General features: G+C 54.6%; 2 protein-coding genes across 4 annotated transcripts; both read right to left on the reverse strand.

Annotated features, from left to right (window-relative positions):
- Window positions 1-4,067: 4,067 nt before the first annotated feature.
- On the reverse strand, window positions 4,068-5,524 carry HOXD8 (homeobox D8). 3 transcript variants are annotated; one of them, XM_054636631.2, is made up of 3 exons: window positions 5,405-5,524; window positions 4,981-5,128; window positions 4,068-4,399 (listed from the first exon to the last, which is right to left on the reverse strand). In XM_054636631.2, the coding sequence occupies exons 1-3, from the start codon at window positions 5,522-5,524 to the stop codon at window positions 4,104-4,106; spliced, it is 564 nt and encodes a 187-aa protein (XP_054492606.1). In that variant the 3' UTR covers window positions 4,068-4,103. The 3 variants fall into 3 exon arrangements, with proteins under 3 accessions (XP_054492606.1, XP_054492605.1, XP_054492604.1); XM_054636630.2 differs by having other exon boundaries at window positions 4,068-4,396; window positions 4,981-5,524; XM_054636629.2 differs by having other exon boundaries at window positions 4,981-5,524.
- A 4,829-nt stretch (window positions 5,525-10,353) lies between these two features.
- On the reverse strand, window positions 10,354-11,832 carry HOXD9 (homeobox D9). Its single transcript, XM_054636511.2, has 2 exons — window positions 11,166-11,832; window positions 10,354-10,595 (listed from the first exon to the last, which is right to left on the reverse strand). Exons 1-2 carry the CDS (start codon window positions 11,830-11,832, stop codon window positions 10,354-10,356), a joined length of 909 nt encoding a protein of 302 aa, XP_054492486.2.
- Between the last annotated feature and the right edge of the window lie 1,915 nt (window positions 11,833-13,747).

A 13,747-nucleotide genomic window follows, 5' to 3' on the forward strand; every position in this document is an offset into this window, starting at 1 on the left:
CAATGACAAGCCCAAATAGGTCATAAAAAGGTCTATTACCAAGTTGTAAATTTTCTTCAAACAAAAAGGAATTTACTGCAATTCCTTGCGGATTTTGCACATACTGCTTCCCAGCGCCATGTTTCTTTCGCCTGCGCGCTGCGCTTTTACTGAGGCTTCGGTCCCGCCTGCCCTCGGCCTGCGCGCCACGGGCGCGGTAGCGGAGCCCCACGAGCACGGCCGGGGCGCGGGAGATCCGCGCGGGCCGCGGAGAGAGGGGCAAGCGGTCGCGGAACCGCATAAAGAGGGGCAGGGCACTGTACCGAAGGATCCGTTTCTTGCCAAACGAAAGGGGGCTTAACCCGCATCCCCACCCTCTTCTCCCACCCCTCCCCACCGCTCCGCCGGGCACTAAAAGAAACCACATCTGCTTTAGCGCCCACTACTGAAGCGGAAGCCGTCGCCGACATAAAAATGTTCCGAGGCTCTTCCCCACCCCGCAGTGTGCGGTTCCCGCAGGTTGCGCCGGGCACTGTCACCGCGCCCAGGGCAGGCTGCCTCCGCCCCCGATAAAACCTTCCCGGGGCACCTACAGGGAAAATCCAATTCCTAGAAAGTATTCTAAAAAAAAAATCAAATGGGCCTGTGTCCACTAGGAATACTCGGCTCGGAGACGGAGTAGTGTGGATGTTTCTTGCTCAAGTTTTGTTTCAGGGAATAGCCAGAGCCCTCAATCCGTGACCTCCGTGCTGGTTGTAACTGCTAACAAAAGTAAACACGCCTAAAGATGTAGGATCGAGGCTGGATCTTTTTAACACGCTGCTTCAGGCAGTTGCACACCTTTGAATATTGCCTCGGCGGAGGCCATGGCAACTCTCGTGGTGTCTCTGCGGCACTCACGGCCGCGCTGAGCTGCTCCTCAAGGGAACGGAGAAATTCCGCGGAAACCAAAGGCGCGGTACATCCACTCCGCGCCCGTCTCAGGCGGCCTCTCGCCGCCTCTCCCGCCGCAACCCGTGCAGCTACGGCTTTTCCTGGCCAAAAGTCCGATGGCTCTGGTTTTACAGGGGACTCGGTGGCCGCCTGGGTCAATTCCTGACTCCGTTATCTTTTTTCTTAGCAAGTTTCCAAGTAAAACCGAGGGAGAGATACAGATGCCAGGCTATGAGGGTAAATGCCTTAACAACTATAGCGATGTTTTGTTATTCTTAATGAGTAAGACAGAGGCGATTCCAGTTACCACTAGGCCTTGGCTAATTCTGAGGACTCAGGGAAGTCAGTTTTTGCCTACGTGGCTGCGTTCCCAGTCGGTCCTAGGAGAGCAACGCAACGGAAACTTCTTCAGGAATATTTTAATTTTATTCTTTGTCTGATAATTAAAAACAACTACCGCAGCAGCTCTTTTCCGGACAAACACCAGCCTAAGGAGAGCTCCGCTGGTGTGTGAAGGTCCTCGACGTGCGGGCAGCCCGGGTTGGCAGCGGGCGGCACCGGCACGGCTTTCCTGCAGCAGGGCCGCCGGAACCGTGTTGAGTCCAGCCTCCGCCGCCAGCGCAGCAAAAGCGAGAGGCTTTTCCTGCCCGCAGACCAAATATGTCGGTGCCACTAGCACGAGCAGTGCTTTGAAAAGCCAGAGGGTTTTGCGGGTTTTGCGGGTTACTTTAAACGCGCATCTACCAGCCCCACATCCTCCCTTGACACTACGGATGCCGGTGTATTTATGCAAATCCATGCAGCAAAAATGTTTATTTCACTGCTTTGTTGCAGCTTCCCCTTGTTTACAACCTTAAGCCAACTAGGCGATTAAAATAAAACCGAGAACAATAGCTCCGTTCGCTCGTGCCTCCCTCCAGAGCTGGCGCTTTGCAGCAGTGGAAACGTGCCTGCCTCGGTGGTGGGGAGCGGGGAAGAGGAAGGGAAACGAAATGAACCAAACCCGCCCCACAGGTCCCATCCCCGTGGACGGCGGTTCCCGGCGCGCCGGGTGCGTTCCCGGAGCGGAGCGGTGGCTGCGAGAGAAGGGCCCAGCGGCGGGCGGGCAGAGCGGCGGGCGGCACCGCCTCGGGAACCGGGCTGGGATTTTCCGAGCAAGGCCTCGGCTCAGCCCCGGCCTCGTCGGAATCACCCTCGTTTCTGGGCAGAAAATAGAATTATATATCGTGTTTGTCGCAGTTTCTGGCGCGTCCATTCGATTTCCTTCACGGAGCCATTACTCAGGGGAGCGTCAGCCGGTAGGGAAAAAAATGACGCAAAAATCTTGGTAGAGATTTATACCTCATCCCTCGACCCTCTGCCTGCTACTCCTAAAAAGGACTGCTTTCGGCCGTCCTGTTTGATACCGCGCTCTGAGGGACCCTGCCGGGAACGGGAGCAAGAGGAGGGAGGGCAGAGAGAAATTAGATTGTTTTGTTAATCAGAGCGGACCTTTCCTCCCGTGGTTGCGGGAACCGTGAGGCAGGCTCTATCCTCAGCTGCGGCCTCCGCTGGGAAACGCATCATATGATAATATTTAGGGGCAGAAACATCTTTCTCTCGGTCTACGCATGGTTTGGGACTCCTAAGAATTACAGCCCTCTAGAAACCCCCACGCAAGGTCGCAAAAGCTTCGTATTTCTCTGCTTGTCAGCCATCCTCCGGGGAGGCTGGGCCCGTTTTGGCCGTGGTTTGCTTGGAGCAGCCCTTGGGGATGGCGTGGGGCCGGAACGCTCTCCGGGCTCTCCCTGCAGCCGGGCTGACAGCAAACGGCTCCATAGGGCAGGGCCGTGGTTGCGGCAGCGCTCTCCCGCACGGCCGGCCCGCAGCCCGGGGTGCGGCAGGAATAGGGGAGAGCAGGGCCCGGGCACAAACCGGGGCAGGAACAGGGGAGAGCAGGGCCCGGGCACACACCGGGGCAGGAACAGGGGAGAGCAGGGCCCGGGCACAGACCGGGGCAGGAACAGGAGCAGGCGGGAGCAGGGCCCGGGCACACACCGGGGTAGGAGCAGGGGAGACCAAGGCCCGGGCACACACCGGGGCAGGAGTAGGAGCAGGCGGGAGCAGGGCCCGGGTACACACCGGGACCGAGCAGGAGCAGGCGGGAGCAGGGCCCGGGCACACACCGGGGCAGGAACAGGCGGGAGCAGGGCCCGGGCACACACCGGGGCAGGAGCAGCAGCAGGCGGGAGCAGGGCCCGGGCACACACCGGGGCAGGAGCAGGCGGGAGCAGGGCCCGGGCACAAACCGGGGCAGGAGCAGGGGAGACCAAGGCCCGGGCACACACCGGGGCAGGAGCAGGCGGGAGCACACACCGGGGCAGGAACAGGAGCAGGGCCCCGGCACACACCGGGGCAGGAACAGGAGCAGGGCCCCGGCACACACCGGGGCCGGCCCGCCGCCTGCGCTCCGCTCGCAGGTGAGGCTGCGGTCCCCGCTGGCCGCTGCTTGGACCGCGGCACCGCAGCGCTCTGGGCAGGGAGCAAAAAGCAGGTTTTCTACACAATGTGCCAATCCCAGACCCCGCAGAAACACCCAGCATCGGAGGAGAGATGGGGGAGACTCAGAAGGTTCCTTGAGGAGTAGATTACTAAAGGAATATAGAGAGGCCAATACATTTTATAATTGAATAAATTCAGTTTATTTTAATCAAATATTATAGAAGAAGGTTAAATATATTCCTATGATATTTTCTTCCAGATTATTAATTTAATTTATTCAACATAAGATAAAAACAAGAATTAAAATAGTACAAGTGCACTTGTCTTGATTAATAAAGCATTGTTAAATGTTTTACTTATTAATATTTATTATTAGGAAGTTTATGTCGTTTCCCACAATCACCGTCTTTTAAGATTGCAAATATATATATATATATGTATATCATTAGAAATTTATTGCTAGAAACTCTGTATCAAATTCGAAAAAATAAGTAGAGGAAATGTTAAATCTAGAGATTGTTCTGGATACACTAATAAACAAAATAAAAGCACAAACAAGTGAAGCACCCGAAGCAGGGAAATGTCAAACGGATGGACATGGGGTCACTCGTCCCACGACAAGATCACGTAGTGGTGTGGATGAGCCGAGATGTCGGGCTTTAGCCCTGCTTATTTTTGATTGACTTTCACAAAGACATTTGGGGCAAAAATTAATTCGTCTGGCCTTCAGCTCTGTCTTCTTCCAGATCATGTGCTTCCTTTTTGGCCTCCCCTTCCTTTCCCTCCTGTCTGGAAGCGGGGAATTTGTCCTTGTTGTTCTCTTTTTTCCATTTCATCCTCCTGTTCTGAAACCAGATCTTTACCTGCCTCTCGGTGAGTCCTAGTGCGTGGGACACCTCGATCCTTCTCTTCCTGGTCAGATAGGGGTTAAATAGGAACTCCTTTTCCAGCTCTAGAGTCTGGAATCGACTGTATGTTTGTCTTCCTCTCCTCCTACCCGGCGCTGCTGTTTAAAACAAAAACACAGGGGTTTGGAGGTTGTTGTGGCCGTTCAAAACAAGGCGCAGGCAGGCAGCGAGGACTCCGGTGCCCCCGGAATCCCTCGAGAAAAGCCCCACAGAACCGCAGGGAGAGAAAGCGGAGGGCACAGAGGAGTCTAGAGCTTTGCACTTGAGTGAGAGGAACACAGCGACAGTAAATGCACGAAGCGCCTCAGCTGTCCTTCTGCATAGGATGCTGCGGGGTCACTTTATCATCTTACACACCACCCCCTTCCCGACCCCGCACCCTTCCCGCTCAGGCAGCGGCCACGGGAGACAGGCGAGCGCGTCAGCTGCGCCTCAGCGTCCGACAGGCGTCTCAAAGGCTACTCTTGGGTCGGTAGCTGCCTGCTGCAGAGGTTTCTGCTTGCTCACTGCATCTCTTTATTATCGCAAGCCACCGCGGTGATAGGAATCGCGGTGAGAGAGGTAGGGAGTGAGGGAGACAGAGGCAGGGAGCGAGAGTCAGCGAGAAAGAAGCAGGAGGAGGAAAAGAAAGTTTCAAACTCAGACGTGAGATGGAAGCAAATTTTTGACTGCGTCCAACCTTGTGGTCTCATCCAGGGAAACATTTGAGCAGGAGACGAGCTCTGATTTAAGTGGTCTGGTTCCTCGCCAATATTAGCACTGGACGATTTACAGTCAGGATATTGTACCAGCTCGGCCTCTTGCTGTGTCGTAAAAATCTGCTGTCTCTGTAAGTTATCGTATCCGTAAAATTTAGCGGGCTCCCCGTGACAGGTAACCCCGCTGCAGGGGGCAGGAGGCGGAGGCGCAGCGGGGGGAGGAGGAGGCGGCTGGTAGGCGGCCGTGGGGCTCCCCCCGGCCGGGTGGTAAAAGTCCGGGGCCGCGCCGCCGCCGCCCCCCGCCCCGCCGGGCGCGGGGTGCGGGAAGCCCGCGGCGGCCGCGCCGTTCCCGTAGAGCAGAGCGGCGGCGGCGGCGGCGGCGGCGGCGGCGTGTCGGCCGCTCACCTCGGGTGCGAAGTGACAGTCGTAGTACGGGGAATTGATGGCTTCCCCCGCCGCCGCCGCCGCCGCGGCCGCCGCCACCTTGTACTTGGAGTAGAGCGGGTTGACAAAGTAGGAGCTCATCGGGGAGGGGGCAGCGGCGGGCGGGGGCACGGGGCGCTGCTCACGCCGCCGCCGCCGCCGCCGCCGCCGCCGGTGCCTCTACGCCGCGCTCATGCCGCCGCCGCCGCCGCTGGCCCGTGCGTTCCCCGCTCCTGCTCTCCGTGTATGTGGTGACCAGGACTGGATTATAATCGCTCCCAAAATGACCTGCCTCACTGCTTTTACTATTTCCTATTAGGCACACAGCAGCCCGCGCACGCACACACACACACACACGCTCATGAGCTCAGGGGGGACTTTTGGCTTCAGTTTACATGTGCCGCTCCTCGGGCAAGAAAAAAACTCGGCCCAGCCCTGCCCGGATCCACCCCGGCCGCGGCACCCCCGCTCCCCCCTCCGGTGTGCGCTCGCTAGGAGCCGCTGAAACCCCCGCCGCGCAGGGGCGAGGCGGCCGCGCAGATCCCGCGCGATAACCGCGGGCGCGCTGCCCGGGGCGACGCCGCCCGGATCACCGGGGCTGTACTGCCCCCAGCGCGGCCTGCACCGCCGGCCGGCGAGGGCAGAGCCCCTCAGAGAGAGCCGATGCCCACCGCAGGGGCTCCGGGGTGCAGGCGAAGACAGTGGGGTGCCCGTAGGGCGGCACCGTGCAGCGGCAGGGCCCCCTTGCCAACGGGCCCTCCGGGTCATTTCCTTCCAGGCGAGCAGATCGCTGGGAAATGAGATGCACATTTACCCTTGACGCCTTGCACGCATGGCTGAGGCTCCAGGTTAATTGATACTTAATGGAAATCATGCCTATGAATATACTTTCCATCATTTCACCCTTGGTGGACGTCATTACCGAGGCAAAGAGAGGGAGGGGGGCGAAAAAATAAAAATCTGTGGGTGAACGGTTAGCATCGCTCGGGGACTCGGTCCGAAATAAACGAGCCCTGTTCTCCGGGAGGAAGGAAGGAAGAAAAGCGCTGCCCAGCAGGCTCGGCGCTGCCCCCGCCCGGGCCGGCCACCCCCGCCGGCCCCCGTGCCCCAAGAAGCGTCGTCTCCAGTCCTCTGTTTTCCGCTTCGTCCTGCAGTGGGAATCAGATTTTTGGAGAGAAACCCTCAGGAGTTCGAGTCCGCCCTATTTTGGAGAGAGACGAAAAATGTAGGTGAAATATAATACAGGCCCAGCCAGAGCCACGTGTGACCGTCTGATGCGAATTGAGAAAAAAATCCTTGTGGTTACATAAAAGGCATCTCAGGCTCCTTCCCCATCACACCCCGTTCTTCCACCACCCCCCCGCCTCCAGGCCGATTAACTCGCTTTGTCTCGCTGACCAGCCCGGCTGCCCCGCATGTGAGCACCCCAACGGGCCCTGTGCCCGCAAGGACAGCCTTGCCCGGGCAGGGGCCCCTAAAGGCGGCCCCGGGCCCAGCCTTTAGGAACTCGGGGAGGCTTAGGGACCCCCGTGCAGCCCAAGGAAAGGCGGGAAAGGCGGGAAAGGCCCGGGCACACGCACACGCACACGCACACGAACAGACAGCAGCTAAAGCCCTTCGCCAGAGAGTACAGGAAGGCAGGAGGCCGGGCCTGGCAGGGGCTGAGCGGCAGCATAGAGACAGAGCCTCATCCTGCGGAGGGGCACAGAGGGGCAGTGGCTGCTTCCCGCATCCGCGCCAGACACCCTCGCCCCTCCTCCCGTGCGTCGGTTCCGCGGGCAGCCCGTCCGTGCCCGCGGGGCTGCGGTGCCGAGGCCGAGCCGCGGTGCCCGGGCCGCGGGCGCGCAGAGCGGGCGCGGCGGCCGCGCAAGGGTGGAGCGCGGGCGCCCTCTGGCGGTGCGCTGCGGCAGCGGCAGGCGGCGCCCCCGCTCCGCGCTGCCCGCGCTGCCCGCGCTGCCCGCGGCCCCGCCGCTCGCCAGGAACGCGAACTGCGGAGCACCGCGGGGCCAGTGCGACCGACTCTTCCTTTGCTTCCTGGTTTGGGCTTGGGTTCCTTCTTTTTTCTTCCTTTTTCTTCCTTTTCTCTGTTTTTTTTTTCCCTCCTTCCCCCCCCCCCCCACCCCCCCCAAGTTTACAGTGCCATTTTCTCTTAGCACGTTTCGGTGACCCTCTTTTATTTTTTTGCCAGAGCTATAATTAACTGCATACAAAGAATGCGCCTCGTTTACACATGGCAGCCAGGAAAGACGCCTGAGCTTTGAAGACCACTGCTATCGCGTTTTCGATCATGTTTCCCCACATATTACAGCATGAAATCTCCATGTGTGGTAGTTTCAGAGTTATACGTTTTTGTATTGAAGATGTTATTTTGTTTGCCCGCGCTTTTATGTATTTATGGATTGATTTATGTAAACAAAAGTAAAGATGAATCTTTGTTCACCCCCTCCTTCATCACACATGCCTGTGAATTATTCGGTATAATGCGTGTGCACGAGACTGTGCATATGTGAAAACATATATTAACACAACCAACGGGTAGGAATTGAATTATTCTGTTTGACACTAAAAGTAATTTCCATAGATGAACAACGTTTCATCGATCGAGATGTTTGGTTTTCTTTCTGCCATTTTGAAATAAATGCACGCAGGTAAACAAAAGAAAAAATATATACGAGGTTAAATGTGTCAATCTGCTTGATATAAAATATTAAAAGATGGTGTGGGCTTGGTGAAAATTTCTTAACAGCCTCTGCTGGGATCAACACAATGCAGTTTATGTACAAGGATATTGTTTATGCGTTGTTACAGATCACACACACCCCACCCCCCACCCCCCCGCCATGGGTATTTGCGAAAATATTGAGGCTGGCATCATAGGATTCATTGCAACAGAATATCCAATAAAATACATTTCAACAAATAAGTGGACTTCGTAAAATCTCTGTTTCGTGACCTTCAGGTCCTTTTTGAGTCTGTTGCCTTGGCCCAATGCTGACATACTGAAATTTATAGTCCAAGGTTTTAAGACCTAGTTTGTCTGCATTTTTTTGCCTTTTTTCCCCCCTAACAAACACAAACATCAAAATAAGGTGCTTTCAAAGAAAAGTGCCATAGCATATCGTAAACTCATTAGGTCCAGACGTCTAGCCATCTCAATGGTTTTATTATACCACGGTTCTTCCTGTTTTAAAAGAATTATAGGTATCTTCTCGACAATGGATGGGAAGCAATGCAACACCTTTTCCTGGCGGTGCATGCTTTTGCTTGCTCTTTTTTTTTTTTTTTTTTTTTTTTTTAATTCACAGAGGTAAAAAACATTAAACACCAGGTCTCTCAGCTCTCCCCTTAATCTTGAATTAACCGAACTGCTCGTAAATATTTACGGGTCCTTCATTTTAATGGTTGCTCTTTAAACAAAGCATTTTTTACAATGAACTTCATCTCAATTATCTTGATAAAGTCATGTGTGTTTATAAATGCAGAAGGCATGAGGCGCGTCGCTAAATGAGCTCTCGCCAACAAAGCCGAGCGTTTGGCAGCAGCCGTGTCCCCTCCAGAGCTTCCAGCCTCCCACTTAAAGCAGAGGTTAGAAGCGACCCAGTAGGAAAAAAACCCCAGGAATAAAACCCATGTTTAACCGAATAGGCATCATTGTGTTTCCTTGGCTCCTGCGGACTGGTGCGGAAGCATTTCCTGACCGAGCCCGAGGGATCGCCGCTGTTTGTAGGAGCGCTGGTACCTGAGGCCCGCGCACGGCGCGGCGGGCGCGCCCAGCCGGCCCCTCGGCCTGACCTGCGGCAGCAGCTGCGGCTCAGGGGGCCGGGGAAGGTGCCGGAGGTGCTGCTGGCCGGCAGCTCGGCCCAGCCTTTCCCGTCACCCCGGCCTTTGCCGCCGGCCCGGCCCGCGGGGGCTGCGCGGGGCTGCGCGGCAGGGCGGGCGGCGCGGGGCGCATCGCGAGGGGCGCACAGATTTCTGCTCTCACCGCAGCGCTGTCGTTCGGTCACGGCAGACTTTATTGTGTAATAAGTGACAACAATTACAACAGGTCCGTGGCTGGAGACACGGAGCGGTTAATGAATACAACAGCACCGCGGGCAGGGACGGCAGCTGCCGGGGCACCGGCAGGGCTAGGCCTATGGCGAGCGGCTCCGAGGGTGAGACAGCTCCTAACAGTGCACTAAAGGGGGGGGAAGCAGCTCGTGGCCTCTCTGTGGCATCTATTGCGAAGGATTCAGACCTAGAAAGCAGAAGTTTGGGGAAAGATTTCCTCTTAGTAGGTCGTGGACAGCACAGCAACCCCCATTGATTTAAGCGGCTGTAATTTAATATGTATTTTATTACCGTAATTATAATTAATTTCCTTACCTTTATTTTGGCAAAATAACTATCTAGTCTACATCACTTTTAAGAAACATGTCAAACATTTAACATCAGATAGAGTTCCCAAAGCTAACGTGCACTCACAATATTGTCATCTAAATGGTCTGGGAAGGAGGAGGGGAGTATCAAGAGACTGAAAAACACGTTGTCGAGCAAGACAAAATTTCCGGAAATACCTGACACAGACCACGTTTCACTTCTACCAAGGAAAAAAAAAAAAAAAAAAAAAGGAAAAAGAGAAAAGGAAAAAAAAAAAAAGCGCGATTGATTTAAAATCCCTGGGGTGAAGTGGCGCAGGAGGAGGAGGAACTTATGGGGGGGCTAAGGGTGCAGAGAAAGAATAAAACCAAACTAACAAAAAAAAAAAAAAGGACAAACCAAACCACAACCAAACCCCCCAAAACCCCCACACAACCAAACAAAAACAAGCAGCCACAACCCAAAACCAAAAAAAGAAAAAAAGCCTCAACAACCAAAACCCCACACTCCCCCGATAAAAATCCAAACTCAAAACTAAATCAATAGTCTCCAACTACGTTTCCACCCCAGCGTTAGTCTCCTTTATTGCCTTTCTCCTTGTTCATCTTTTTCATTTTCATTCTTCTGTTCTGAAACCAGATTTTGACCTGTCTCTCTGTGAGGTTTAAAATCCTAGCTACTTCGTAACGGCGGTCTCGGGTGAGGTACATGTTAAACAGAAATTCCTTTTCCAGTTCCAGAGTTTGATACTTTGTGTAGGGACAACGCTTTTTCCTCGTTGAACGAGCGTGGATCCAGTTTGCTGCAGGGTTATCTGGAAGAAGGGAGGTATATAGGGAACGGGGAGGGGGGGGGGAGAGAAAGGTCGTTAAATTAATTTAACGAAGGATGGACTGTTTTCACAACTTTGGAGGAATTATCATAAAAGCCTTAATGCCCCAGTCTGTTTACTGTACAAATGATGTCTTGATGGTAGGTGGTTATGTGGAGTCTTTTATGGGTGCTTGTTGCTGCTTGCGCTGGGGTAGGCGTCTAGACGTTTTTATAGGTTAGTAAAACTATCAGTTTTGCACATTCGAGCCTTACAGGTTTCGGCAATAAATCAAAGGGGCAATTTCTTTCTTTCTTTCTCTCTCTCTCGCTTTCTTTCTTCCTTCCTTCCTTCCTTGCTTGCTTCCTTTCTTACTTTCCTTCCTTCCTTCTCTCCTCCTCTCCTTTTTTCTTTCTTTCTTTTTCTCCCTCTCTCTCTCTGCCACTATTCCTCTCTATTTCCCCAACTCCCCATTTTGTTTTGATTGTCTTTTTCTTTTATTTTCTTTTTCTTGTCTTTCTTTCTTCCTTTTTTTGGGTTTTTTTGAGGTTTTTTGGGTTTTTTTTTACTTACTCGGGTCAAGTTGCTGCTGCTTCTCCTCTTTCAGATCGCTGCTCGGGCTGGGGTTGTGGCTGCAGGCGGCGGGGTCCTTGGAGCTGCCGGCAGGCGCTTTCTCCCGGGACTCCTGGAGGAAGGAGCTGCACGTGTACTCGGGCACACCGATCCCCTGGGACTCCCGAGACGAGGAGCATTCAGTCCTTTTGGAGGAGGAGGAAGAGGAGGAGGAAGACGAGGAGGTGGCTGCTCCCGTCTCCGGCTTTATCCCATAGTGGCGCCCGTTGGAGGAGCCGGAGCTGGACGCGGAGCCGCCGCTGCTGCTGCCTCCGCTGCCGCTGCCGCCGCCGCCGCCGCCGCCCGGGAAGCCCGGGAAGGGCTCGATCCAGGAGCGCACGTAGCGGCCAGCGTCGGCTGCCCCTAAGTGGGGCTGGTGCATGTAGGGGTGGTAGATCCCGGTCATTGCCGCAGACGGCTGATGGTGAACAGTGGACCAGGAGGTGGAAAACACGGTGGATTTTGGTGCAAAGCTACAAGAGGAAAAATCTGAACTCTCTGCAACACCTGATGGCCTGGAGGTCGCACTGTGACCTCCCTGGACGAATCTACTCCCATAAACTTCTTCGCTTTCATGGCCTATGAGAGAATCGACATAATAGTTACTTATGGTGCCACTAGACGACATTTTAGGCTCCCCTCTTAGTCATATAAAAGGTTACACTGTTAACTGTATATGATACCCTCCCGGAGAACAATCGTAGTATTTTGCAGACTGCAACCCTCAACCATTGGTTGTGGAGCCCACGTGATCATATTTACCAATACTGCGAGTAAATCAATCCGCTAAACTGGGGCTGCTGTGATTAAAAAAAAAATCATCATCAACAGCGGCCCCGCACAGCGCTCCGCACCGCCCGCGCCCCCGCACCGCGCGGGGCCACCCGCCCTGCCCTGCCCTGCCCGGCCCTGCCCTGCCCTGCCCGCCCGGCGTGCCCCCTGCCCGCCCGCGCTGCCCTCCTGCCTGCCTGTCCTGCCCGGCCCTCCCCGCTCTCCTGCCTGCCTGCCTGCCCGACTTGCCCGCCTGTCTGTCCGCCTGTCTGTCCTGCCGGCCCGGGCGCGGCGGGCGTGGCCGCGCTGGCTGCCCACGGCCGCGGCGGGTGCGGACTATTTCTTCACCTTCGTTGAGCGATTTCTGCCATTCATTTCTTAATCAATGAGAGGCAGGGTGTTTAAATAAATCCAACAGCCTTGGCTTGCTAATCACACTCCAAGCTGCTGAGGGAACCCGCTGGGAAAGGGGGATTCTTGCCTGTAAAAACAAACCATCGCAAGCTGGGACTGTAACGACTTCTCATAAAACAGGAAAATGTTACAGTAAAAGCACATTGCGGTACTTCCATATTTCAGAGCATGTGCGGGTATTATTATCCGCTCCCCCCACCCCCGGACAGAAAGTTTCCCTGGAAAGGATACACTTTTAAAAAGAGATGCCCATTGTGTTGTTTTAAAACAGGTGGAAGACCTCTGTAATGATTTTATGCCTTTCAATAAAAATTTTATGAGGTGTATTTGATTATAGATTAATGTGTCCCTAATAAAATGGACGGATGGAAACAGCAAAGCCTCTGTCTCCGAGCACGACTGACGTGTGGCTGAACACATGCTCCTCTATCTGCGGAACTTTGGGGCTACACAGCGTTAACACAGCCCCCCTTTAAGGTGTCCAGTGCTGCCCGGGAGGGACGCGCGCAAAGACAGCGCGCAGGAGGCGGCCCGGCCCCGCAGCTGCCAGCGCGGCCGCGGGCAGGGCCGCACGGGCGGGCGGGCTCCGGGCCGCGGAGGCGCGGGGCTGTCGCTGACCCCAGCTCGCCGGCAGAGCTGTCTCCTCCGCCCCTAGTTCAGGGGGAGCCACGTTCAATGCCTACGCGAGGGTTTTTTTGCCCCCTTCGCTTTCTTTTGCATGCCTTCCCTCCCCACCCTTCCCTCCCGGCCTAGTTTTTCTTCCCCGAGCGAAAGGACGCCCCGTTAGTACTGAAAAGTGGATTACCCATGGTCTTCTGCCCACGCCTGCTTCCCCGGGCGAGGGACGGTGGCTGTGTCGGGATCTGGAGGAAACGCAGAGAGTTAGTGGCGAGCCCGCAGCACAGCCCGCCGGGGGCACGGACAGCAGCGCTGGGAAAACACTTCCTACTCGCGGGCCGTTATGAGGAAGGGACTGAAATTCCTGTTTATTTAATGATTTATTGCTCTCCTAGGTTGTTTTCTTCCTTTTTCCCCCTTTTTTTTTTTTTCTTTTAAATTTTTTTCCTTTTCCTTTACTCTTTTTTTTTTTTTTTGGTGTCATTTCATTTGGCTTTAGCATTTTCTTCTGCCATTTTATAATTTCTATTGCATTGTTTTCTAGAAGCAGGGTTTGTGATATGGCAAAGAATTGCCTCTCGCTTCAAACAGATATAAATTGGTAAAGCAGGCAGATTAGAGTGAGCCTCATTTTTACATACGTTTAACTCTTGGTATGGAGCCAGCTATTTACTTCTCACTGCCGAAACTTCTTTGGTGGTGTAGCGAGTACCTTTAAAGGAAAAGAAAAGGCCGTGCGA

Source organism: Agelaius phoeniceus, chromosome 7 (assembly GCF_051311805.1).
Source record: "Agelaius phoeniceus isolate bAgePho1 chromosome 7, bAgePho1.hap1, whole genome shotgun sequence".
Lineage (NCBI taxonomy): Eukaryota > Metazoa > Chordata > Aves > Passeriformes > Icteridae > Agelaius > Agelaius phoeniceus.

Excerpts from the sequence above, each read along its gene's own strand:
- HOXD8 (XM_054636629.2), bottom strand. The coding sequence starts at position 5,524 with ATGAGCTCCTACTTTGTCAACCCGCTCTACTCCAAGTACAAGGTGGCG. Across the intron at positions 4,400-4,980 it reads TCCCTGGATGAGACCACAAG|CAGCGCCGGGTAGGAGGAGA; the intron begins GTTGGACGCAGT and ends TGTTTTAAACAG.
- HOXD9 (XM_054636511.2), bottom strand. The coding sequence starts at position 11,832 with ATGTCGTCTAGTGGCACCATAAGTAACTATTATGTCGATTCTCTCATA. Across the intron at positions 10,596-11,165 it reads GCAGCAGCAACTTGACCCGA|ATAACCCTGCAGCAAACTGG; the intron begins GTAAGTAAAAAA and ends CCCTTCTTCCAG.